Raw genomic sequence first — 26,598 nt, forward strand, 5'->3', positions numbered from 1 at the left:
ATCTGTGAAATAAAGGCGTGGTTTTCTGCCACCTGTTTTCTGTGGGACTGTGCTGGGAGTTTCTGCAGGTGGAGAATGCTATGGTAGTGCCAAATCTAGAACATTATTGAAATGTCATGTTCTTCATTCAGAACCAATTCTTCATACTCAGTTTATTCTGTGTTCACAAGTGTGATTTTCTCTTACTCTGCAGAAAGCTCTCAGCAAACAGAAATGACTCACTGGTGTCCCTCCTCTTTTGTGTTTTCCAGTTCTGCATATTCACCCAACTACCAAGCAGTGAAGAGGGAATCAGAACCAGACCCTGCTGGCTTGGAGAATGAAAGGCAGATTTACAAGAGTGTGCTGGAAGGTGGAGATATCCCATTCCAGGGGCTGAGTGGCCTCAAGCGACCTTCTAGCTCAGCTTCCACAAAAGGTAGGTGGTCAGGGCACTAACCTCTCCATTCTGCACAGTGTCAAAAGACAGGTGATAATGGTTGAACTTCTGCAAGGTTGATAGTCCTCAAACAAGTTGAGGTTTCCTTGTCCTCCCTCTTTGCCATCCCCCCTTTTCCCTCCATTTTTGTCTTAGACCACACTGGCCAATAATTTTCATGACCCCTTTATCTGATCCAGGTTCCTCTTTTCAACAGGGACCAGCTCACTCCATCCAGCGCATTAACCACACCCCGTACCCTCATGTTCTTCCTCAAGGCTGCTTAGGCTGGCCTTATTACCCATCTGCTCCCACTACCTTGCCATGCTGGAGCCCTTTCCTGCCCTTTCTGCTCTTCCTGCTGTGGAATCTCAGCAGGCCACACCATGTCTGCTGGCCTGGCTACCTTGATGTAGCTGGAACTGTGTGCTCCACAACCTCCTGCCTGCCAGCAGTGTGCTGAGAATGCATGGGACACTGAACCAGCAATGCCCTGCAGGCTCTGAGACAGGGAGGCAGCAGGGACCGCTGCATCTCTTCCGCTTTCCTTCCCCCATCATGGACTCTCTAGATTAGGTCAAGGAATAGCCTGACTCCCATCAGGGAGTTGTATTGGGGAATATATCCTGAGCCAACTTCAACCTAAAAATGGCTTCAGATGGGGTGAGGACTGAGGAAGGAATGCATTGGCTTTCTGAACTGCTCTCCCTAAAAATAGTACATCATACCAAAAAGGTCTCTCTCTGTCTCCATCTTTCAGCTGTTTTCATCATTATGTCAGGCCTGTAGGGCTGGGAATCAAACTGGGTCTGAACAAAAAAATCTGTTCAAACAGTTATTATTTCCCAAACTGCAATTGAACCTGAATGGTGGAGATCCAAGTTTAAATTCAAATCGGAAACTGACCTAAAAACTGCAGTCTAAGCTGAAACCAGACTGCCTGTGAATTAAAAAAAAAAAAAGTAGTGTCCTGATCTGACTCCTTGATTTTTAAAGCAAATATGGCCAACCAGTGTCAGGACGCTTGCTTATTCCTAGTTTGGGAACTCTCGAAGAAGGCTGTTCTTGAGCAACACCAGCTGCTGTGGCCTGGATGTGCTAGCAGTCAGCCACAAATTGTCATCTTCCTCCCAGAAATAAACTGGCAAGCACTGTGATGAGACCATAGTAGGTGTGATTACAAGCTTATTAAGCCATTTTTGCAATGTTAGTGCCCCTGCATTCTTGCTGACACCCTGATCCTGCCCACAATTCAACTGCCCTTTTCCATGGTGCTGCAGCTTTCCTAGAAGCTGATGTGCTAGCACTTTTTTAGGAGGGTACCTTCACAGTGCTCCAGGTCTGCTTCTGGCCAAGCTCTCATTTTAGAGATGTTAGCAGCACTTCACCTACTTGTGTAAGCGTGGCTTGTTCTGCAGTTTCTGTCTGCTTTTCTTTGGTTTGAAACTTTGTTTCTTTAAAGTGCATTTTATGAAATCCAAGCATGTTCTTTCTCCTTTCTCAACAGCTTTCTAGCACTTAAGCTAACAGGTTGTATTTATTTTATTCTGCATGCTTACCAGTGGATCGTAAAGGTGGGAATGCTCATATGACTGCACCCTCTTCAGTTAATAGCCGAACCTTTAACGCTAGTCATACCGGTATGTTAGGTCACGCATGTAAACATAAGAAGCCCTTATCAGCTGCAAAAGCCTGCATTACTGAAATCCTCCCTTCTAAATTCAAACCCAGACTAGCAGCTCCAGCTGTTCTTGTGCAGGACAAGAAGGGTATCTTGCTGCCTCATGAGAAAGCTCAAAGCTGCGAAAACCTTCGTAGCTCCATTACTTTGTTTGATAATAAAAAAGCTTTCATGGTAGACATAGGGGAAAGCGTAGAAAACATGTTGATGAAGTCGAAGGAGGAGTATGCCATCAAATCTGGCAGTACCATGAGCCTGCAGGAGTATGGCACCAATTCTAGGAAAGGCTACCTGTTCCCTGCCTCCAAGAAGAGTGGGATGGAGTTTACGATGCTGTATAAAGACATGCACCAGATCAACCGGTCTAGGATCCATTTGAGCACAGTCTCCTCCTGCAGTGTGAGGGATATTGCATCTCAGTTTGAGAACGAAGCGAAGGACAGGATGGAGCACAGCCTTAGTCGAGAGGATTCAGAGCAGATCCCCAAACACACCGTTTCCTCCCGTATCAGTGCCTTTGAGCAGCTGATCCAGAGATCCCGATCAATGCCCTCACTTGACTTTTCCACTGGACAAAACAAACTCACCACTTCTCTCCAGTCTAAAACTTGCCTCAGTTCAGCCTACTCTGCAGAGTTTCTTCTGGATTTGCCAAAAGCACACCAAGAAGAGAAGGATGCTACCAGCTTGGCAGATAAATCCTCTCGCTCCTGCAGCAACATGGAGGACACTGCTTCAGATGTCAGTGATGCCATCCCTATGGACACGCTTTCAGCTTGCACGGATGAGATAGATCTCCTCTCAAATGCATCCAATGACAGCGGTGGCAGCAGCAACCTCAATGGGCCTCAGAAGCATAAAATCAACAGATGCAAAGGCACATGCCCGGCTTCCTACACCAGGTTCACTACCATCCGAAGGCATGAGCAGCAGCAGGCCTCCAGGAGCCCTGATTCCAAAGGGGATGTCTATGGAGACAAACACATGCTCCCCAGAAATGTCTACCTAATGAGCCCGCTGCCCTTCCGATTGAAAAAGCCCTTCCAACACAAATCCCACAGGACTCCACCCCTAGACTGCCCGGGAAGCCTGGCAGTACCCAGCCCTGAGAGCCCAGGTGACCCTATACAGCTGCAGGGAGGCATAGGAGACAAGAGTCACCACTTCCAGCACCAACTGTGCTCCACCAGAAGCAGGCCTCTAGCCCCCATGCGCCTGTCTTCCTATGACATTGTGGAGAGGCTTAGCTACTTCCCCACCAATGGATCTAGCCAAGATAGCTTCATGGGCCGGGCTGACACTCCTGACTCCTTAAACAATATGAACCCTGTTCCGTATGCCCTCTGTCACAGCCTGGACACAAACAACAACCCGCAAAGTGAACTTGGGACGTACCTAGGAGGTGGCTTTTTGTGTTCTTTACCAATGTCCCTTCATCTGTCTTCTTGCTTCCTTTTCCCTCCCCTTTACTTCCACAACCCTTGCATTTTTACTCCCCACCTTTGCCTCCCCTGACTCTCTGTTTTTTCCCCTTGTGTGTCTAACGTCCTTTGCGTGTTTTGCTGGACATTTTTGTTCAGGACTTGTTTACAGCTGCACTTCTGAGAAACGATTTCCGCTGCCTTTCTAATCACATCAGTTTCAGTTTGTCTCTCAAGCAACTTTGGGGATGCAAGAATCTCAACATGAGATGTTTCTAGTCCTATACCATTTGCACACATGGGAATACAAAACAAACCCAGATGATTTGCTTTAAGGAGTAGTTTCTCAAGGTCTAGTTGTGTGTGTGTGTGTGTGTATTAAATTTTTCTCAACAGTAAAATGCCAAATCATACTTTTGATGGCAGCGAATCTTTTCTTCACAAAGTCCTTCTATGTCTTTACACTTTCCCGTACTGTTATTTTCTCCCTGTTTTTTTGACCTTTGTTCACAAGTACAGCCCAAAAGGGAAAAAAATGAAAATGGATAAATTATTGGGCATCTGATTGGCAGTTTGTTCAAAAGCAATTGAGAATCCTTATTGTCAGAATGGAAACAAATTGTTTAAAAATATCTACTTTTTTCCTTTCTGGTTATGCTGGATAAATCCATCTGTATTTTAACTTCCTTATGTTGTTTCGAAGTAGATTCAGAATCACCAAGGCATTTTGCACCAGTTGATTACATGGAAACTCCAGAAGAAATTATCCGCAGACGGCATGACGATAAAGAGGTAACGCCCTCCTTTATGACCTAATAACAGTTGTAGCAGCTGCATAGATAAGAAATACAGCATTCAGCCTTATTTGAGGACCGCTTGTATGTCTATGGCTAAGTATATTGGAAGTTAGAACAATCTAGCTGGAATTAGTATGTTTTAATTTTAATAATACTTCTGACACTGATTTAATGTGTAATGTGTAGTCCAGATTAGTTTTTGTTTAAAATAAACCTGATAGTTATTATCAATTGCATAAAATTATATATAGGGCCTTTAAAGACTGTAAAAAGGTTGGAGATGTGTATGAAATGTGGTACAACACCCCAGTACTGACAGATACAGATGAAATGGTTATTCTGTGAATTAAGGTTTTATTGTTCTCTGAGCAAGCCTCTTGAGTCAGTATTAATCAAACTGGTGAGAACAGTGTTTTCTTGTGGGGGATCCTTATGTTTTGAACAGCAAATGTAAGATATTTTAAGCTATCGGAAAGTGTGAAGTTTTCCTCCAGTGCAAACTAGAATTCTTTATGGTGTCTCAAGTTGTTGATGACAGAATGTAGCAGTCCTTTCCAAAATGGCTGGGCAACACTGGGAAAAGCCAAAATAATAGGAAAACCACATAGACTTTTCAGCACTGACTGTATTCACACTGAGTTAAAAAAGTTATAAAGTGATTGCTTTCCGGGAAGCTGGATTTAATTTTTGCTGTGGGAGTGGGGATGGAAAGATACATTTTTAGTGTTGACTTTCTGAGTTCAGATAATGTGTATGTGTGCTTTGAAAGATGGTAAAACCTGCTCTTAATTCCTGTGTGAATTTTTCTGTGCTGTCTTCTCCTGAGAAACAGTTGGTAATCCCCCCATTTCTGAAATCCAGCACAAGAAGTCGTGTAAGAGCAAAACTCTGAATTCACTAAGACCTACTGGCTTCAAATAAATTGGTATAGAGCTGAACTCTTCAGCCTACAGTCATCCCTAAAAGGTGGAAGAATCCTTCTACCCAGATGCTCAAGAATGCGTGTTTCCCTTAGTGTTCCAGAGACTTCAGAAGTCCAAAATAACTATTTGGGGTTTATTTATTTTACAAAGTATATTACATGAAACCAAAGGAAGTATGGAGGATGTGAAACCTGAAGGTGGTTAGGATCTCTCCCAAGCTCTTGCAAAGCCCAGGGGAGTTTGATGCCCTGGAACTTAACTTTGTGGACCTGATTCAGGTCTCTTGGAAGTCAATGAGAGAAACTTTGAAGGGTGTTTGGATCAGCCACCTGCATTATCAGCAATCTTCTTAGAAGCTCCCAGGACCCCTCCAGAACTTAGAAAAACTCCTTGTTGACTTCCATTAGCTTTGGATCAGATCCTCTGTCTGAGCTGGATTTCAGTTATGCCATAATGGTGTTTTATTTTCTGTGGTTGCAAAATGAAAGGGTATTGTGTAATTAGCAGAATCAGTATTTTATGTTGAACTGTAAAAGTCTAGCTTCTTGCTGGGACCTCCGAAGTTTTATTTAAGTCACATTTGTGGCAGCTTTTGAATACATTTAACTAGATGATTTACTGCCCATTTTATGCGATTTTATGGCAGAAACTTTTAGAGGACCAGAGACGGCTTAAACGTGAGCAAGAAGAAGCAGATATTGCAGCTAGAAGGCACACAGGGGTTATTCCAACGCACCATCAGTTTATCACTAATGAGCGATTTGGGGACCTCCTAAATGTAGACGATACAGCAAAGAGGAAATCTGGGTCAGAGGTCTGTTTTAGTTACCTCAGTCTGCTGCTTGACCCAAAGCAATATTTGCCTCTCACAAAGTTGTGCTTTAGGCCGACATTAGCTCTTCAGAGAATGTTCGGGTTTTTTCCACCTTCCCCTTTCCCACTCTGGCTTCATTTAGATCTGCTTTGACTCTTGTGCCTGGTAAATTAATTGATATCTCGTTACCAAGCTGCATATGTTAAAGCATGGCTGCTGAGAATTGCTGATGCACACCTGTGATGCATGCCTTTAAAGATCAGCTACTTTTAGTGAATCAAAGGCATTCTACATCTTTTGCATCATATTGCTACGTTCTTGTCTTGTCTGTGCCTTATGCTTAGAAACTTCATGTCTTGTGGATCCTGGCCATGTCACTGTCTTGTAGTTTTATTTAGAAACAGATTGTTTCTTTTCCTCTTGAAAGGTGCTTAATGTCTTTTAGGAACAACTGGAAAAAGTCTTGGCATGTTCCACTGCATACGACCCAGTTGGTCTTTCTGAAAGAGACAAAGGAGGAAGTAGTTGCATTTCCCATGAGTCCAAGGCACTTTTCCTAAGGGCTGAATGCTAGTTCAGGTGTCCTGGCTAAATGCCTTTTTCTGCCTTAGGGATTTTTGCTGGGGCTTTTGACAGTGGTTCTATTTCCCCAGGGGTGCTGCATTGCAGCGGTGCTTGAGGTGGTCACCGCATGGATGGAGTACACTTGTCTGCCCTGTATGTACTTTCAGATGCTCTGGTGCCTTATGAATGTGACTGTTCCTTATTTTGTGCTCTGCTACCAAAATTATGTTAAAATTGTCTGAATATTTTGTGGCCATTAGAAAATCAGCCAAGTAAATCAGTCTTTAAAGCAGAGGCCTGCTGTCAATGTCACCTTCAGCGTTGTAGCCCCTGGAGACATTTTTTTAGCCACCTACTTAATTTATTCACATTTCCTCCTCACCTTTGTCTCTTTCCTACCAATTTATACAGAGTACATGGGTCACATTGCAGGAATCAGCAGGACCAGGTAATAATACATAAGAACAACATCAAATAAAGTCCTGCTGTTCTTTTCCCCAGTTAGTAAATTTTGCTTTTCCATTCACATATCAAGGAAAATTTGGTCGTGGAGCCCCAGTAACTGTAGTTACTGGAGCAGCTTTCATTCAGCAGGGTTTGCCACATTTAAAAGTTTATTGGTGTTAAATCCATGTCCTGTATAGCTCTTAATTACTGTTATAGCAGAAGCTGGCACTTTTTGCCCTGGTGGGAGAGACCCATCCAGCATATTTGCATTGTAGTACCAGTTGCACACAATGCAGGATACCTGCATTCAATTTCTTCCCCAGACTAATGTTAGCTATAGAAGAGTTTGGGTGTTTTTCCTCAGAAGAGGATTAAAAATATAATTATTAATTTTAATGTGTTGATTTTTTTTTTTTTTTTGAATCTCTAGATGAGACCTGCTAGAGCCAAGTTTGACTTTAAAGCACAGACACTAAAGTGAGTACAGCTCATTACTACTGCCTTGAGTGTTCTTCGTCTGCTTTTTTCCCTAGGATGCAGCATTTTTGAAGTGTCATGGAACTGGATTCATGTTTTGGGAGTATCTTTGCAGCAGCTCAAACTGAAGCTGTTCATAGTAAGACAGGGAAAAGTAGTATGAATTTTACAGGTCATAGTCTCAAAAGGACTTTTAGGAAGATGTCTTCTTTCTCAGTGCATCTGTAACCCAGGAACAAATTAGTGTTCTGCTCTGGGGGTGGGTTGAGCCATGGGAGAGTGCTCTGGTTGATGTTCTTCCACACACCTTGTAAGAGGGCTGGGTGAGACCTTTGGGCAGCAGCTCTGTCACTGCCCTTGTGCTGGAGATAGAAGGGATTCCTCTCCACAACATGCCTGGTTGTGCTCCAATCTGGGAGCTGAAAGAACTGTATTAGTCAGTAGCTTACTACCATACAGGTAGTAAATCTATCATACAGGCGGTCAGAACAACATATATATGCAGAACAGCAGCATCCTTTTCACTGTGCTAAGTGTTGGGACTTAAACAGTTGTCTAACTTTAAGCATTCCAAGGTTTGCCCTTAACTCAGGATTTTCCTGATTCAGGAACTGTAAGGTTACAGGGTGGTCACTCCTCCTCTGGCACCTGTGGATACACCAGTGGATGCTTCTGATGTACCACATGCCCTGTTGCAGTGCCTTGTGTGAATCGCACAGCAGTACTCATTCTTTTTGGGAGACACTGTTGTGAAGAGAAGGCCTAGAAGGCCCCCTGGAGAAGCTGTTATTGTAACATTGCTAGGGAAGAAAGAAAGAACAGAATTCAGTGAAGGATCTGCTGTTTTTCTTCTCAGCTGCTAACGTCCTGGGAATATTCTGTATATGTTCTATATGTGATGATTTACACAGCATCTCCCCAGCACCTGTAATAAAAGAGAGGCAGATGTAATTCTCAACATGTAGCTTTCACTTCGCATGGAACATGATTTGTATCAATAGGGCTGATGCAGACCTTGGTACTTCAGGATTGCTGGACAGAAAAGGAACACATCTGTTCTCCAGTGATGTTCTTATGGAGCACTTGTGTTGTTAACAGGGAGCTTCCTCTGCAAAAAGGAGATATTGTTTACATTTACAAGCAGATTGACCAGAACTGGTATGAAGGCGAACACCATGGCAGAGTTGGGATCTTCCCACGATCATACATAGAGGTAGCTGCTTTCCTTGCAGGTGTTCTCTTTGCCCACTCCCTTTCTGCCAGTGACCAGTTTATGGGCTTTTTATATGTGACTCATGAGTCTGTTTGTTCATTCCAGCTCCTCCCACCAGCTGAGAAAGCTCAGCCCAAAAAGCCATCACCATTGCAAGTATTGGAATATGGAGATGCTATTGCCAAGTTCAATTTCAATGGAGATACCCAAGTGGAAATGTCCTTCAGAAAGGTAGGACTTTCATTGTTCTGATGAACCGAATCCAGACATATGCTTTCTAACACTAGTAACTTGCAGTTTCCAAATGAAAGCTCAAATAAGATGAACTGATTCAGGAAGGATTTCTTCTTACCACCCATGTTTTTACTCCATACTCACTATGTAGTGTATTGCAAAGACAGTCAGGTAGGCTGACTCAGGAAGTGTCAGTTGCTTCCTTAGGGCTAGCTAGGAAGATACTTGGAGCACAAGTGCTGGAAGCCTGGCTCTGCACAACACATTAGATATTTGGTGACATATCTCCAGTCCAGTCCTCTGCAATGGAGATGCACACAGTCACATGAGAATAGCAATATAAAAGAGAAGGGAACTAGATTCACCTTCATACCACAAGCCAAATCATTGAGACAGGCAACTTCTGCAGACTGAAGGAATAGGAATGGGTTGTGTAATGGCTGTTCAGAGCAGTCAGACATATTTAGGTCTCAACCAGCTTTCTGTTTTACAGCTCAGATTAGATTTTGTCCAATTCTCTTTTAATTATACATGAAGGTAGGGCTTGCATTTTATATTAATGGTCTGGAAGTCAGTTCATTTGTCAGCAGAAGAGGAAAGAGCGCAGAGACCTAGTTTAAACTGCAGACCTGTGCATATGCCCCATATATCTCATACCTGAGAGTCTTGTGGTCAGCCTGAAACTGCTGGTTTCCATTTTTTTAATTGGCTATAGCAAGTAGAGTCCTGAAAATGTGAGCATAACTGAGTCTGCAGACAGCCCAAGTCAGCTCCAAAATGTATGCATTTCCCTCTTCTCTGAACTGAAAAATATCATTCCCACCAAGAGCCTAGGGTTCCTCCGTAACTGGGAAATGGAGGAGGCTGAGAGCCACCAATTGTTTTAAATCAGATGCAGCAAGATTAAAAATGTAATCTTCTTTGGATCGATGAAATATGTTAAGATCAGGACTATATTACTGTTCCTTCTCATAGGGTGAAAGGATCACATTGATTCGACGAGTGGATGAGAATTGGTACGAAGGCAGAATCTCTGGCACCAGTCGTCAAGGCATCTTCCCTGTCACTTATGTGGAAGTGCTGAAGCGGCCAGTGGTCAAGAATGCCATTGACTATCCTGACCCACCAATGCCCCTCTCCCCTAACCGCAGCATGACAGCCTCACCACAGGTATTTGGACTAGATGCAGCCAGTTACAACACCTTGCAGAACAGAGGGATGTTGCAATTGCTGTAGCTAAGACTAGTGTTTTGCGCAGGAAAAGCCATGTGCTCCCTGCAGTATACTGCAACTGCAGGAAAACGTGATGTTTCATTTACCAGAAGGGTTAACAAATGGGTCACATGGGGATTTGGAGACTCAGCTTTTCATCTCTGATCTGTAGCTTGAATTCAGGCCAGGCTGAAAGGGCTACAGTTCACAGCCATCTGAATAAATTTCACTGCCAGAGATAGAATGAATTGGAGGTCCAGCTCCTCGTGAGTGCTTGTTTACACTTTATAGACCTCCACTGTGAAGAGTGAATTTCTTATTATGACTTTCAAAAGGGTGTCACAGACTGTTATAGTCTGTAGCAGTCATATTGATTCCAGTCAGCTTGAATCAAGCTGTATTTTTACCCTTAAATGTTCCAGCTCACAACCAAGGTTTTGGGAGACAGGGTCAGGAGAGCAGCCTGTATTATTTGTAATTGGTGCTAAATGAACTCAGGGTTTGAAAGCAGGCCAGTCTGGGATCTTAGATGAATATTACAGTCACTATAAACCATGCTGCAGTTCAAAGCAGAAATCAAAACGGCAGCAGGTAATTATATGGGGATCCCAGAATGTTTGCTGTGGAGAATGTATCGGGGCAGCAGTGAGTCTCTAAATCCCTTTCTTTTGCTCTCGTCCTGAAAATACTCACGCTTGAAGGTCAGCATATGTGTCTGGTTTGCAGCCGTGAGGTTCTGGTACATCCCTCTCTCACCCATGGGACAGAAGCAAGGTCATTCTGAGGTCAAGCCTCCAAGGAACAGAAGTGGAGAACTGGGATCAGGAGGGAAGGGGAAGGCTGCCACGGCTCATGCCTGGTGTCTGTCTGGATCTTTCCTAAAAGGAATGTTTTTATTCTTAGCCACTGTGTAAAGAGGAAAGACTTGTCGCTTTTTGGGGGTTCCCTGTCGAAGTGGACCTCAGTTGAGCTTTTCTGTTTGAGCTTGGCAGTCTCTCTCCATGGCTGTGACCTGTATGCCACCAGCTCTCTGCGAGCTTCTCCCTTTAATGGAAGGGATCGTCTTCAACCTTTTTTCATTTCCTTTACTATTCTTCTGATTCTTCCCCTGGTAAATCAGTTCTCTCCCTTGCTTTTTTTGTCTAACTTGGCAGAGGACTGAGAAAACACTCTGATCAGTGCTAATGTAGCTGATCTCACTGACATTACTGGTTGTAATAGCTAAGGGCAGAAGTCAGTTGTGTGTTCTGCCTTTATGAGCGTAGGACCTACTTTAATCACCAAAATGCCAAATAGCCACAGCTGGCTTTTTTATCCCTTTCTCCTCCACAGCTTCAGCAATGCAAGTCTCTTGAGGAGTAGGCATTGCTCATGCTAGAGTGGATAAAGTCAAAATTTGTTGCACCAGTGAATTCTGACTTGGCTCCACAGTGTGAGTTGCTGGCGCCTCAGCTGTAACTGCCAGACAGTCAAATGCTACATGCTGCCATCATGGATGGTGGCTTCAGCTGCTCCCTGAGGGACTTAGGACATATGGTATGAAGTCTTAAGGTCTTCCACAAGATGTTTTGTGTCTGGGATCCTGACAAAGGCTGGAGAAGGTTATTGGCAGCACAGACACACACTGGACCCTGTGGTTGGAGTAGCCGTGAACAGCATGTTCTCCAACACAGTGCACTGTCTGTGGAAAACCTAAGCACCATGCTTGGTCACAGATCTGCTCTTCTCCATACTCGTTTGCTCTCCTTTTACTTTTGCTCAGTCGCTTTATATATTCCTTTGTTACTTTCTTTTTTGTTGTTCATTTCTTTCTTTTTCTCTCCTACTTTTGTCTCCTTCAAGTCTCCCAGCTCTGAGCAGCTCCATACACCAACTCCTCCACCTTTGCCTTTCGCACGCCGTGCCTTATCTCCAGAGGTGCAGGCGGTCACATCTGAGTGGATTGCTCTGACTGTGGGAGTATCTCCTAGCCCCACTCCTGCCATAACTCCTCCATTGCCTCCTCCGCCTGAAGCCTCTCTCTCTCACACTGGCTATCTCTCACCTTCTGCTGCAGCCAGCCCTTCCCCCACGGTCAGCCTCCACCATTCTCCCCTCTCTGGCTCCTCAACTCCCAGGTCCATTAAATCCCCATTGCCCTCTTACTCATCCAGACCTCAGTCCTCCACCCACAGTTTCTATGAGGCCACCCCACAAAGTGAAGAAAAGTTTGTCGGTTCCCCTTCTCCCAGCGTGAGCTACTCTAACTCCCCTCACTGGGCAGCGGAGAGCCCCGAAGGCATCTTCACAGAGCAGCGTGACATCACTGGCAGCCAAACCTGGCTCCAAAAGACTGGAGAGGGCAGCAGCAACCCTGAGCAGGGTGCTCACACTGTTCCCAAGATCTCTGTTGAGCGCTGCCTGAAACCATCCCAACTAGACATGCGTGTGAGCCCAGAAAAGAGACCTGTGGGTTCGTCTGAGGATAACCAGTTGTGTCAGGAACTAATGGCTATTGTGCAGGGAGGTAAAACAGAGAAAAGAGGCATGAGGAAAGGTGATCTGGGAAAGTTTCAAAGCGGGGAAAATAAGGTACTTCTCCTGCATGTGTGTGTGCTGCTCTGAATTGCTGATTTTAACTGCTGTGTTAAGGTTTGTGCTGCTCTGCTGGCCAGGCAGAGCCAGTGGTTGCCACACATAATTTTGATGATCCTAAGAACTTCTTCCAGGGTTTACCAGTGGTGTTCACTGGATAGTAGATCAAAAAGTTTTAGAAGAGGGCTCAGGGGCAGTGTAGTGAAAATTATTTTAGAATAGGTAATAACAAAGGACTGACTCAACTGGTCACCTCTAATGAGGTGATTGTCCCAGACAGTGGCTATTACCAGATGTGTCAGATGAAAGTATCACACAGGCCTCATGCACATATACCTCACTGTGTGGAATACAAGCAATTCCTTGCTATTCAGAGATTTTTCCAGTGCATAATGGATCATCTTTTTTTATAGGATTTATTTGTTCCTCCTAAAGCCAAGGACTAAAAAGCCTTGTAAATGTCAACCTGGCTCCTAGCATCACAAAAGCTGTCCCTCGATGATCCCAGAGCCTGTGGTTCAGTGAACCTTACTCTGAGGTGTACGTGACTCAGTCAGGGAGGCTTGATTGTTTATGCATTGAGTGGAACTTACTGCTTTTGTGTCTCCAAAATGATGTGAAAGGATCTAGCCATAAATAAGAATTAGAACTAGTGATACTTTTCCCTAAGAGTTCTTAGTTACATAAAGCTGTAAGTTACAATGAGAGGGAAGATAGGGGAACCCTGCAGCAGCTTCTACAATAAATCTCCAAACCTCGGTCTTGGTGTAGATCTGCCCTAGTTTGCAGCTTTCAGTTGACTTGGGGTCCACTGTGGGCAACAGAGCCCAGATACATGACAGCATTCCCCATGCTTTCTTGTGTGAGAGTGGAAGTTTGGAGAGCTCAGAATCATAGCATTATAAATACCATCTGGAATGCACTGCAATATGCCACTATGACATACACCATCTAGCAAACATTAAATAATGAAGAACTAAGATTTCTAAGATGACACATTTCACACTGGGAAATCATATGAAGAATTGCTTGATTTCTGCTTGAGTCATAACCAGAAGTGCATCAAAAGCTGTATAACGACTGTGCTGTTTACCATCCAGACATACTTTTAGTACTATTTTTTAAAGACATAAGCTGCATGTTTAAAACAGAACGAGGTGGTCAGCTCAGATGAACTAACTGAAAACTGCACTTGCCTTTGCATGAAGTTACGTTTGCTGTGTGTGCATCAGATTTACTGCATAGTAGATGCTCTTATCACTAGCAGTGATAGTGATAAGAGACTATGTGCCAAGCTGACCAACTTTTCTTTTCTTCAAAAGACTGCAGACTCAAAAGCATTCTCTTCATCTGCTCCTCTCCCTTCCTCTGCCCTCTCTTCCTCTACTGTCACAACACAGCCACCTCCCAGACTTACATGCAGAGTCAATAAGCCACAGGTAATCATCTTTGCCGATTACTGTTCCATTACTTAGAGATGTTTCCATGCCATTGTTTTGTCATATGCTTGTTCAGCCATTCATTCACAGGTGAGATATTTATCCTATAATTCAGAATTTTTATTTTTTTTTTTAATCATTTTAAATGACTTCCAGGCTGTGCAGAAGGGCAGGTATGGCCAAACTCTTCAGCTGGTGCAGATCCACATAGCTCAAATCTGGGTTTCTGCCAGTTTGTACCAGCTGAGGATCTGATTTTCTGTTCCTCCAAAGGATTAACCCAGGGCTCACCTAATTCTGACCTTGAGTTCCTACAGCTTGATTGCATTATAAGGCAGTATTGGTGGCCTTGTTAGCAGGAATGATGTGTAGTGTGAGATACTTTGGTTCAGGTTTTGTTTAACCACATTGGATCAAAATTCAAGGTTTGAGCATTTCGGACCTGGGGTAAGGCATACACAACTTGCTTTCCATAATGTCAGGGATCTGTGGCAGCCTTTTCAGGTAGGATCCAGAGGTTCTCAGCTCTATTGCTGACAGGTACAAACGCCTTTAAGGAGGGGTGCAGTTGGGTCTGTACAGCATAACCAACTCAGCATCAGCACTGTGTGGCTGCGTGGTCAAGGTCCGGCCATGAGCAGTGCTGGCAGCTGCTGGTAGCTCATCCGTCCTTCCAGACAGCTTCCACAAGATGGCAATATTTGAAACGGAAAGCTCAGCAGAAACTGGACTGAGTTTGTAGTGATGAGTATTGGGGAAGCAACCTGGTTTGATCAGTGAACCAGGCAGGCTGAGTGTCAGAAGTAGCTGCCAATGTTACTTATTTTCTTTAGCAGTTTGTGAGACCGAGATACAGCTTGAACCCTGAAATTTCCCTGTTACTTGCTCATTTCCCTCTGATTGTGAGCTTGCACAACTTTTTACTGAATAGCCACCTCCTGCTTCCATTTTAGTCTCAATGTCTGAGTCCAACAGGGTATATATTCTGCCTCGTGTTAAAAATACATAGAAGTTTTCTCTGTTGGCCTTTCTCCTGACTTCTGATGTGCCTGCTCTTGCTGGTGCTTGCGCTGGATGTATGTGATTTAAAGGAGCAGGAGCAAAAAGCTGCTTTTGGGGAAAGAGATTTCTCCTGAGTGCTGACTAGCATACAGTTCTATTTTGGGTGTTGCACCTGGTTGTAATAGGACCCTGTGGCCTTTCTTTGGAGTCAAAGTCAAGTATATTTTATATGCCTTGACAATCAGAGCATTGTCAGTGTCGAATTAAAACTGTGTCTGACATTACCAGTAGTCTTGACCTCCTTTCCTTCTCTTGGACTACAGTTGTTTAGGGAGCAGGAGCAGTATTTATGTGTACAAATGACCTCTAATTACCTCTGTGACCCATACAGAGGCTGTTGGCATCAGCAAAATTGTGGGTAATATGTTGGAGGCCTTTACAAAAATCTGTATCTTTTCATTGGTTTTAATCAAATGAGAAAATCGCTTGGTAGACACGAAAATGAGACATTACATTTGGGTTTTGTTTCCAGTGCTGTCCATCCTTGGTGTCTGAGGTATTTTACTATTTTGAAGTTTAGTTTTCTAATTTTATTTCTCATTATAGAGAACCTTCCCAGTTATGAAAGTCTGACCCAGGGTTTTTTTTGCAGGTTTAAGACTTCTTTGATACAGGGCTGGTGGAAGGAGTGTGGTTTTGCCTGTTACATTTATTAATAGTATAGATTGCAATGGCTTTTACCTATTCTGAAGTTGTTGCATTTTATTTTCACTGTCCATACTAAAAAGAAAAAAGAACTACCCCACAGCATGTGAAAGATACGTCAAGTATAACTTACAGATAATTTGTTTGAATATTCCAGTAAAACATATTTTTATAACATAAATATTAAGCAGTAATGCAATCTATCATGGAATTTCTAGTTTAGCCCCTGTTTTGCTCTGAGGTCCTGTTAGCACAGTGTGACAGTCAGTAGTTGTGCTATCAAGTGTGTAAGCAGCAGGAGTGGCTGGACATGTGAGGAGTGACAGGGGGGCTGCCTGCTCTTTTGCTCTTGTACAAAACCACTGCAGCAGAGTGGTAATTTCATCTGCCTGTGGTAGAGAGGGAGAGCATACGAGGAAAATGCTCAGACCCCATCTTCCCCAGCACAGGCTAGCTATGCTTTCTTAGCATGTCTATTAAATAGTTAGCACCATCTCCAGATAAGCTTTTGTATCCCCCAGTGGTTTTCTGCTGCTGCAGAGGTTCGGCACAGTGGCATTTCTACCCAGCATGTTTACTGTCCAAGCCAGTGCTGCACAACCTGCAGCAGGCATTGGTGCCTGCTCCCCATGGGAGATGCATCTTACTGGGTCAGCTTCTGATCCAGAGGCCGAGGGGGAGTCTACCTTCTGACAGCCTTCAGGCTGCTCTGCACTTCAGCCTTTTCAGCATCCTTTGTGAGAGCTCCTTGTCCAGCTTTTCCCTCATGTTCTCCAGAGCTGGGGCTTTGGTGTGTCCAGAGTTTTTTCTTTTTTCCTTATAGCTAAGCTGGGGACTCCTCCCTGTTCATGGTTCTCCATTCATGTGTAGGAGCATCACTGCTGATGTGTGCCCTTTTTGGAGGGGCTACCAATTTGTCTGTATGTCTGTCTTGTCTGTCTGTTAGTCTGTTCTGCTTAGCTTTCTTTTTGCTTATGTAGTCCTCTAATTCCCACCAGAAAGGGATGGAAGAATACAGGTAAACAAGAGCTGCAATGGATAGACACAGTGACGACACTTGACTTCACTAGGAGCAGGGAGAATACTACTGAGTTAGCACCAGCATCTTTCTTCCTAATGGTTAAAACCTGTCTCAGGGCTTTGCTAGGCTCTTAATCATTTTAGAATGTTTTTCTGGTATTCTTACATATTTGTAGTACTCTTTAGATCCATCCTCAGAATCGATATAAGGTGGAAGTAGTGGCCAGCTGTGCTTCAGCACTGATTATACCACGTATTTGTATAGTCTGCACACTAAAGGAGACATAGACACTTCAGCACCTGCTGAAGTTCATTCACTTACTTTTACAAAGCACATAGTGTGACTGATGGGTAGGAATTGAGTTGTCCTCAGGGACTGTGAATACTTGATCACTTTTAGCGCCCTCAGTTTACCTCCAGCAGCAGCAGCAGGGCTGGTTTATTGTTTTAGGGAAACCTCTTGTGTTTTTTACCTTGGAGCTGTGCCCCACACTTGCTGATTCCTTGGCCACTTCTGGCACATAGGGCCATCACTGTAGGTAGTACATGGGGTTTCTGAACCCATGTTTGAAGAGCATTCAGAGGTAGTATTAGATTTTTTCAGCTTTCAGATAACAAACTTGCTTCATAGTTATTAATGCTTTTTGGAGGAAAAGCTGGTCAAGGAGGTCACAGGTAATCAATGGGAAACAGACCATAGAATCTTAGGAGCTCATGGAGCAATTCGAGCAGTCAATTTATTAGTATGGAGCAGAGAAGCACTTTCTTGAATTTAAAAAATATCACAACTGCCTCTCACCTCAGCCTGGAAACTGGTTTTCCCAGCTACTTGACCACCTGCATTAGCTCTGATCTCATCTGATTTGATCCACTGTATCCAGCTGGTTTCCACAATATTAATTTTAAATTTCTAATTATTCGATTTCCCTTTCAGGACTGATGATAGAGAGGCAGGAATGACTTCCAGAAATCCTGTGATGATTTCAGCCTCCACAATAAATCCTTTGAATGCAGATTCCACTGCAATCAGCTCGTCCAACTGACATTTAATGTTCTCTCTATAGGAATATGTATGGTAACAGAGCATTGCTTCGTAGGGCAATCACAGATTCCCGCACCAGGCAGTGCAGCTGATTATGAAGGAGTTACTATTGGGTTGGGTTGGCCTAGAGTGGGTCACAATCCTCAAGAAAAGAGAGTTTGTTTTAATGCAGTGATGGGCACAACTCCAGAGGTGTAAGATGTGGTTCAGAGGAGCTTTGAGAATGGGAATTGGACAGGGATGAGCTCATCACCCTGTACTGGTGTCACAAACCTCTTGATCTTTTGCTTCTGCTCTGTCTCGGGATGCTGAGGATGAGATTCTCGGGATGAGAAAGCAAACCTTTTACTGAAGGACACTGTTGGAAGTGAATAAAGGAGGGAAAGTGTAAAATTTGAGGCTGTTAGAATTTGGGTTGAAAATCGTGTTGAATGATCACAGAGGTTGGCAGTGCTCTATATCTTACCGAATCCACTTTGCCAAGCAGTCCTGCAGGTAGTACAAGTAACCCTACACTAGTTCAGACATCCCATTTACTCACAGCATGCCCCTTGCTTTCAGTAGGTGTTTGAATATGCAAAAAGCATGCAAAACCAGGGTCTGGGTACCTGTGCAACTTTCTCAGTGACCTTTCCCTTCCCCATAAAACCTCCAGCCTCAAACACCTTGATTTTCCTTGCTGTGCCCTTGGATATATGAGTCCTTGTGAAAAGTTGTGACTGTGGAGAGAGGCTGGGCAGAGGCCAGAAGCTTCACAGATGATGGCATTTGGAGCTGGGGTTTCCACTTAGGGCCTCCTCTGACCTGAAGCTCTGCCTCTGTGTGAATTAACAGAGCAGCTCAGATCCTCTCTTTGATTTTTGATGGGGCTGCATGGCACTGTGCCTTCTAAGGACCTAAGCTGATCTTTTTCTAAGAAGCAAAAGAGTTACTCTTCTCTCCTGTGTCAAAGTCATTAAGGACTTTTCTAAAGACAGCAGCAGATTCCTTCCATCACGCTTTTGGCTTTTCAGATTTGATGCTTTCAAGTATGTGCTTCTGTCCTTGTGGGTTTTTCCCCTTCATAGGAATGCAGTATGACACTATGTACCGTTTCTGGTTGTAGCAATGTCCATAATCTTCCACTCTAGTTCCCTGCTCTGAACTTCTCTTTTGCTGTCACCTTTCTCTTTGTAGCATTGTGTGCTGCGATGCGGTTGCATTACTGTAGCCTCAATGCCTCTTGTATAAAAGAAAGATGTTGCTGTCCAAGAAGTGTGGTGTTGGGGTGGGGAGGGGAAGAGTTGTTTGTTTTCTTTTGTCTGCTCTCCATTTACATTTTTTTAATTCTGACCAATATAACATCTGCTAAAATGTCTTCCTTATCATTTGCTTGGTGATCACGCAGCCTTCCCACCATTCATTGAGAGCTGGACCAGATCTCACAGAGTCTGAAAAGAGCTATGTGGTAAGGCCACTATTTAAATCAGATGTGTAGTCCTAGACTCTCCTCACCCAGACAGTAACACCTCAATAGAGATAAAATACCAGCACTGGTTTTAGCTACAAAGTAGGTACATATTTATCTATTTGCATATATTGTTTTCTTTGCAACAGTAAAAGAGAACTTATCAATTAGAAAAACTGTCAATGTGAAGTTGGGCTAATTGTGCTGCCAGTCCCTGGGTATAAGTTAAATGAAGCAAAATGCATGAATGGAGCGGTCTGCCCTGCATTCTTGAACTGACTTCATAGCATTTGTATTGGTGCCACTGCATAACTAATTGCAACCTCATATGCTGCTGCTTTTAAAAGTGTATGTATATGTATTTGTTACAAATCTTCAAACTAAATGCCAAATTCTTCTGTATCTTGCCTGTTTTTCCATGCTTACACCTGGATCCCTTCTGCACTCCACTACCTGGATAATTACCTGGATCTACAACTCTTTTTTTTTGTCTTTTTTTTTTTTTTTCCCTTTTACTGGACTTATGTGCTGCATCTGGAATGTCCCATCTCTTCTTGTCTATATTTTCCCCTCCCTCCCCCCTGTTGACTGTCCTTTGGGTGTTCTTGGATGTCAATGCTGCCCACCACACAGGAAGCTGTTTGCAATGAGATCATAAACATTGCAGAAAAGTCTGTTCATTACTGCAGTACTATTGCTCAGCCTCTTGACTCTCGCCACAAGGTGACCTCTAATGATCATAAACCATCTCTCATCATTTCTCAGCAACCTCAAGCACAGCAGCAAGGAACCAGCCCTGACAGAAGTCAAACACCACGAGACATGTAAGTCCTTTTGGCTCCCATCTCTTCCAAGGGCCTTATCTCTGATTGGTGGTGAAAATGGGGAGCTGTGAAAGCTTCAGCATTTCAGGAGCTACATTAGAATTATGGGAAAGTGTCAGCTTTTCTTTATAGAACAAAAATAGCCATGTATCATCATAATGAGTAGCTTGAATCTGGGACCTTGTGTCTCTATAGCACCTGAAGCAGTGACCTCATGATCCAGGACTGGGTCTCCTTTTGGGCACTTGACTCATGCTGGTCATGGAGACTATCTCAATGTCTTTGTATTTTGAACCTGGAGTCAAATTAATATCCACTGGCTACATCATGCTCGTACAGCATGGGTCAGTGTGTTCACCCCTGTTCTTAGCTTCTCCCAGTACAGTGAGCAGTTCCAACACTGATGCCACTTGGTGTTTTGTTGGCCAGTTCTACAGATAAATTGGTGCTAGGTGATTTGAGAGACGAAGCCTGAGATTTTCAAAGCTGTCTGGTGGATTTAAACCTGGAGCAGCCATCAAGCTAGGTCCGGGTTTTCACTGATGATTTTGAGAATAGTAGCCTGCACTATGTGCTGGGGACTGAAGTTCCTGGGCACTTTGCTTTGCTTTCCCCTACTGCTTTATGCAGAACGGAAAGTCTCACATCAGCTATTTTCACTCACCGCAGACCGGGGAATCCAAGCCTCCCCAGATTTGCCCAAAGATTGTTGCCAGTCCATAAAGTTCCTTTCTAATAAATACAGAGTGCCTCTGGTGCAAGTGGTATCTCAGGGCAGAATTCAACTTTGGATTTTGTATGCACTGTACTTCCTCTGCCATGATTTATCCAGCAACTTCAGTGCAGCAGAGTACGCAGTATCGTTTTCTAAAGTAATTCACTCTGCTGTTTGGTCATTCATGGCCCTGCTTATGTGCCTGGGCAAGGGAAGAGATATCTCATTTAGCCCAGGAATGAGTGTATCCAGGTTTTGGCTTGTATTCAGTAGGGTGTCTGCACTCATGCACTCTCTGGGTGCTACATGCTAGGAAGACTTCGATTATTACAGTCTATGGAGACCACTACATGGCAAAAAGGAAACAGAAGCTCTCTGCCTATCCCACACAATGGAGGTGTGACACTTTTTACTGCCATGGCCTTGTGACAATAGCCAATTTAATGCACTTGGCTTCCACTTCTCAAATGGAAAACACAGGTCTAGATTGCGTTGAACAAAGTATAGTAGGAATTAGTAAGGAGAAGGGCGATGTCTCCTTCTGAAGGGATGTGAGGGAAATCTAATGGCTAACATGCAGTATCTTTCTGGATTTAGAGTTAGCTACCAAGCCCTCTACAGCTACACTCCTCAGAATGATGATGAGCTGGAACTGAGGGATGGTGACATCGTTGATGTCATGGAGAAATGTGACGACGGCTGGTTTGTGGGTGAGTGTGACACGTGCTGTCAGCAGAGCTTTTTGAGATGCAGATGAGCAGTTTTGCAGAGCGTCTGGAAGTTACTTTCATTTGTGGGGTCAAAACAATGAAAAAAGTCAACTTGACTTTTTTCACAATTTCTCATCTTTTCCCACCAAAAATATTAAAATTGGGGTGCAGGGAGGTGGAGCTTTGCTTTCCTTGTTATGTCTCTAGTTTTAACTTTCACCTTTTCTTAATTTCCCCATTCCCCTCTTCCTCTTGATCCTTTTTGCTCACCCAAATAGCACAGCAACAGAGGGAACCAAGGAAAAATGGATTTCTGTAGCTTTTCCAAAGCTGAGGTAGCTGTGGCAAGTTACCACAAGTGGCAAGTAGGGGACAAAGGAAACATATGGATGGGAGTTGTAGTCCCTGAAAATCCAGCCTCAACTGAAGCTGTACATTTAGCAAAATCTATCCCTTTACCTGCAAAGAATGCAAGTCTGGACAACGTTCTTCATCTCAACATTGCAAATCTACGCTTGTTCTCTCTTCTTAAGGGAGATTAGCTCATTTACACTGATAGGAGTTTGGCTCCTATCCTATGGGCCCAGGAGCTTTCACCAGCACCTTACTAAGTGTTACAAGGGAAGACAAAGATGATTAGTGGTAGAACTAGTTGTGAGCTTGTCTTTACTGAAAGGCTCTTTGACCAGGATTCCTATTTAACTTTAGAAAGAAATGCCTGCAGGCAGGAGAGGCTGCCATCTCTACCTTACCTCTAAGCCTCCCCTGCATGGCTCCATCTTACCCTGGCTTCCTTGTGTTTTATTTTGGGACAGGTACATCCAGGAGAACAAGGCAATTTGGCACCTTCCCAGGCAACTATGTGAAGCTTCTGTACCTGTAAAATAACAGTAATCCCACCGTGACAATGATGGGGTTGTTTTCCAGATGGCATTTTTAAACAGTGAAGAAACAGACAATTTATGAATGTAATTGAGAAGAGACAAGACATGTTAGGAGGATGTGGTTATGTGGTACAGTATTGAGCTGAATGTGTAACCCTGCTTCAATGGATTCAGGGTGTGATTTGTTTGCTGAAAAAGAGACAGTTTCTAGTTTACAGTGCTGCCTTTGTGTATTCCTCTTCCCTCCCAGCGAGAGTTTTGATGATAATCTTAATTTGTATGGAGTACTTACCTCTGAGAAGGCTTCAGGGAAGCACATGGTATAGGTTTTGTTTGTGTGTTGAGATAGGATAATGCTTTGGGGCAGTACGCACCCTTGCAGCTGCTGCCTTTCACTGGCAAGGTTCAGGGAGGCCAGGCTTTCTGCCCAGTTTCTGCCTCCCTGAAGACTCACTTTGCACTGCCTTCCACTTCCGTAGAAAACCCTTCCTTCATGACATGCATCTTAAGACCCAGCAGAGGCAAAGGACTACTGATGTGGTTAAACTGCAGAGCAATATGTGGAAAAGGAGTTTGGGACTCGTGGTTTTATCTGTTTAACCTGTGCAGCAAAACCATAACGTAAACATGAAAATCCCAAACTCTTTAATAATGTATGACCTTATCTCTGCAGGGTTTTTTTCTTTTGTGCAGGTGGTGTGTGTGTGAGTGTGCATCAAAATGAACTGAGTCCTGGTTTTTAAAGAGAAATCAGTCTGGCTTTGACATTTATCTGCACAAAGAATAGAACCAATAAACAGAACATCCATGAGAGCAAATCCTGTTTGAGTGCTGTGGCCATTCACTTTCTTTTTCCTTCTTGCCCTGTTGTTGTTCCTAAAGGATCACACACTTTTTGAAGCATACTCTTGGGGATGAAGACTGCTTCTTTCCCAGCATTGAATCTTAGAAGCTCTGATATATCTGAGCAACATATCACTGAGGGTGCCTTTTTGTTTTCCTTTTTGGTTAGAGTGTCAATGGGAGGTCTCAAACAAATACATGCATTTTGGCTGCATTTTGGCATACAAAATTCTAATCAATTTGGAAAGCTGTTTCCAGCAGTTACTATCAGTCACATAGATACATGTTTCCTTGGGGGGTGGGGGGGTGGGGAATGTGGCGTGGCTGTATGCTTGCCTGTAAATCCACTCTTTTGATAGATAACTTGTTATTAAGAAGCATAAACAAACCCGGTTCTATCAGACTCTGCTTCCTACAGTTACCATACAAATAGCAAAGGGTTAAATTGCTATTTTGTCATAAGCCGTATTTAATAATATAAAATGCCTATTTTTATGCTGATGCTTTTATACAGATTTATTAAGAATAACTACAACTAACTGTTAGCACGACTTGCAATGTTTTGATAAACTAGCCATGCTCCTGGGTTTGAAATCAAGTAGGCTTGTCTTCCGCCTAGCTCAGCGGAAGAGAAGACTCATTGTCTCAGAAGTTTGACTGTAAATATGTATATTTAACTTTGTACAGACAATGTACTTACTTGTATAGAAAAAATAATTTAAACAGATTGAGAGAAGGGAGGGGGAAAAAAGGCAGTTGTGAAAGGTTGGGATTTTTTTTTCCACTTTTATTTAAATGATGGAATTCTGTGTATGTTCACATAAAGAGTTTTAGCACAAAATACCCATTATGAAAGGTTTTCAGATATGACACAAAGCACCACTGTTTCTTTTCAGCAGGAGATACCTTTAATCCTGCATCTTATTTATGAGTTTTTCTGCTTTGGGTTTGCTCTCAGTTATTTGCAGCAATATTTAGGTCTGTTGCTAAGATTGGATAACACCAAATTAATCTCTTCAGCAAAGTAACATGATGATACTGACTGTATATAACATACTCATTTAAAGGTTTATTTTTTGTTCTTGCTCTTGCCATTTTAAGTTACACACACACACATGCGCGCGCATACAAACCGCAACTTATTTTTGTGTTGATTTTTTTGTTTCTTATTGCAGTGGATTACTATTTGACAATTAATAAATGGAATTATTGAATTACTATTGTGTTCCTTGTACAAATTATTAAATAAAGTCTATTCCCACTGTTCCTGTAGCAGTGCGCTTCTGTACGAGTGCCCCTCCTTGGCTGTGCCCGTATAAGCAGCAGGTGTCTGCCATGGGCTGAGTGTCCTGCACCTGAGGATCCTGCTTACGAGTTGTTGACCAGTTCTCCCTCCTGAGCTGTAGGCAGGACATGACTTTTTCCTCGAAGAAACCAAGATGTAAAAACAGAGAAAAAGCGGTTTTGCACCCAGATCTCATTGTAACATGGGGTCAGGGTGCAGCTGCTGTGGTATGCATGCAGAGCAGGAGCATACCCAAGGGCTCAGGAGCTTACCCAAGTCCACCGGTTTACGGAGGCTCTTTGTGACTCTCTTTTAAGATGAGAAGACCACACAGGTTAAGTAGGGCAAGAAATCCCAAATGCCAACCTCTGTGGGAAGGGTTGTTGGTTGACACAGGGTTTACATAGGCATTTTTAACCCTAACCTGGGTCGAAAGCCGTGAGATGCTGACCTCTGCAGTAGCTGCGTTCTGACCAGGCAGGTAGGGCTGCAGTACTAATTCAAGGGGTTTGTGCAAGGTTTGTGGTGAACACACCATGTCTTCTAGCTGTGCAGCAGGAGAGCTAGCTGGGGCTTTTTGGGTGTGCCTTGTAGAAGAATAGTCCCTGCAGGAGCAGAGCAAGGGAAGGCTGGAGCTGAGCTGCCCTCGGGGATTCCCCTGGGGCTCAGTAACTCACAGGTATCACCAGATTGCACCTTGTACCTCCGCAAATCTGCCTAATGCAATCTGCCTGTGTGGGGCTGTGCCGACCCCAAAGGCTGGTCTTTCACTTCTTGAGGCCTCCACCTCAGCCTGAACCAAAACTGGGCAACAGATCCAAACTCTGTGATGGGTGATGGGATGACCAGGCAGACGCATACAACATGTCGTGGCTGCAGTCACAGTGATTTTGGGAAACTGTAAGCAAGCCAACCCTAAACCTGAACTAACAGAGCAGCAAAATCCTCAAGCTATTTTCCACTTCCCCAGAAAGCACACAGGCACGAGCCCATTTTTCTGTTTCGCAGGTTACCTTATATGCTGCAAAAGGGCAGCCTGATCACTGCTTTGCTGCACTGTCTATCCTAATATACTTGGTCACAGGGAAGAAGAGGACCCAGTGGTGTGTCAGTCCTCCGGAAATCCCTCACACCTGGGAGGGAAGGAGCTCTTGGTGTCACTTTCTTCACTGCCAGGAGATGTGTAATGATGTGGTAAAAGAACTGCTGCTCTCTGATAGAAATGAGATTAACAGTCCAGATGCAGGTACCCTGGAAGGAAACAACCCATGAAACAACAAGTGAATGCAGGAAAGAGGAGGAAGCCAAGAAAGGGGATTGCAGAGGCAAGGATGTTCCTTGTGATTGGGTCATTTGTGGCCATGTCTCATAAAGCCAGCACTTAGTGACCCACCTCAGCCACATTTGATGACTGCTTCACACTCCCCCGCTGTGCTTGAGTCCCACCTTCAGCAGCCGCTTTGTGCTGTGGCTTGCTACTGTTCTGCGCACTGATGAGCTGTGTTCATTTACCAAACATGCAGCAGTGCTTACACTCAATTTGTAAATGCCAGCACCATTGCTGTAAACAACCTCTCAGACTGGTGGGGGCTTAACATCCAACTGGAATAACTATTTTTCCCAAATCACAGCTAAGGAGGTTGGCTGGAAAGGGAATTCCTTTGCTGGTGGTACCACTCTAAGGAGCTGGAGACAAGTACTGATGGCCTTGAGCCCTTCCCAGGCTCAGCCCCTACCCATCAGCTCCCAGCTGGGAAACTGCGCACCATGCTGGTTATTTCCATCGCCCCCATTAGGTTTCAGAGTTAACGCCGCGCCAAGCTAGCGCAGGCCGCTCCGCGCTTGCACGAGAGGCGCCGCACCGGGGCAGTCTCGCATGCGGCTGCCCGGCGGCAGCCTGCTCGGCT

General features: G+C 44.0%; 1 protein-coding gene across 48 annotated transcripts in view; it reads left to right on the plus strand.

The window, feature by feature from the left end:
• SORBS1 (sorbin and SH3 domain containing 1) overlaps positions 1 to 24,624 on the plus strand; it is a 171,599-nt gene extending 146,975 nt beyond the window's left edge. For 20 of the 48 annotated variants that reach the window (XM_065671689.1, XM_065671690.1, XM_065671688.1 and 17 more), the window contains 13 exons: positions 252 to 418; positions 4,224 to 4,312; positions 5,887 to 6,054; positions 7,496 to 7,542; positions 8,641 to 8,755; positions 8,861 to 8,986; positions 9,965 to 10,159; positions 12,044 to 12,772; positions 14,098 to 14,214; positions 19,371 to 19,430; positions 20,064 to 20,254; positions 21,567 to 21,679; positions 22,495 to 24,624. In XM_065671689.1, the coding sequence (XP_065527761.1) occupies positions 252 to 418; positions 4,224 to 4,312; positions 5,887 to 6,054; positions 7,496 to 7,542; positions 8,641 to 8,755; positions 8,861 to 8,986; positions 9,965 to 10,159; positions 12,044 to 12,772; positions 14,098 to 14,214; positions 19,371 to 19,430; positions 20,064 to 20,254; positions 21,567 to 21,679; positions 22,495 to 22,562 (2,185 nt within the window). In that variant the 3' untranslated portion in view covers positions 22,563 to 24,624. The remainder of the gene's footprint in view (positions 1 to 251; positions 419 to 4,223; positions 4,313 to 5,886; positions 6,055 to 7,495; positions 7,543 to 8,640; positions 8,756 to 8,860; positions 8,987 to 9,964; positions 10,160 to 12,043; positions 12,773 to 14,097; positions 14,215 to 19,370; positions 19,431 to 20,063; positions 20,255 to 21,566; positions 21,680 to 22,494) is intronic. The other 28 variants (XM_065671708.1, XM_065671716.1, XM_065671719.1 and 25 more) reach the window with 11 other exon arrangements.
• Positions 24,625 to 26,598: the final 1,974 nt, after the last annotated feature.

This window comes from Lathamus discolor, chromosome 3 (genome assembly GCF_037157495.1).
Source record: "Lathamus discolor isolate bLatDis1 chromosome 3, bLatDis1.hap1, whole genome shotgun sequence".
Taxonomy (NCBI): domain Eukaryota; kingdom Metazoa; phylum Chordata; class Aves; order Psittaciformes; family Psittacidae; genus Lathamus; species Lathamus discolor.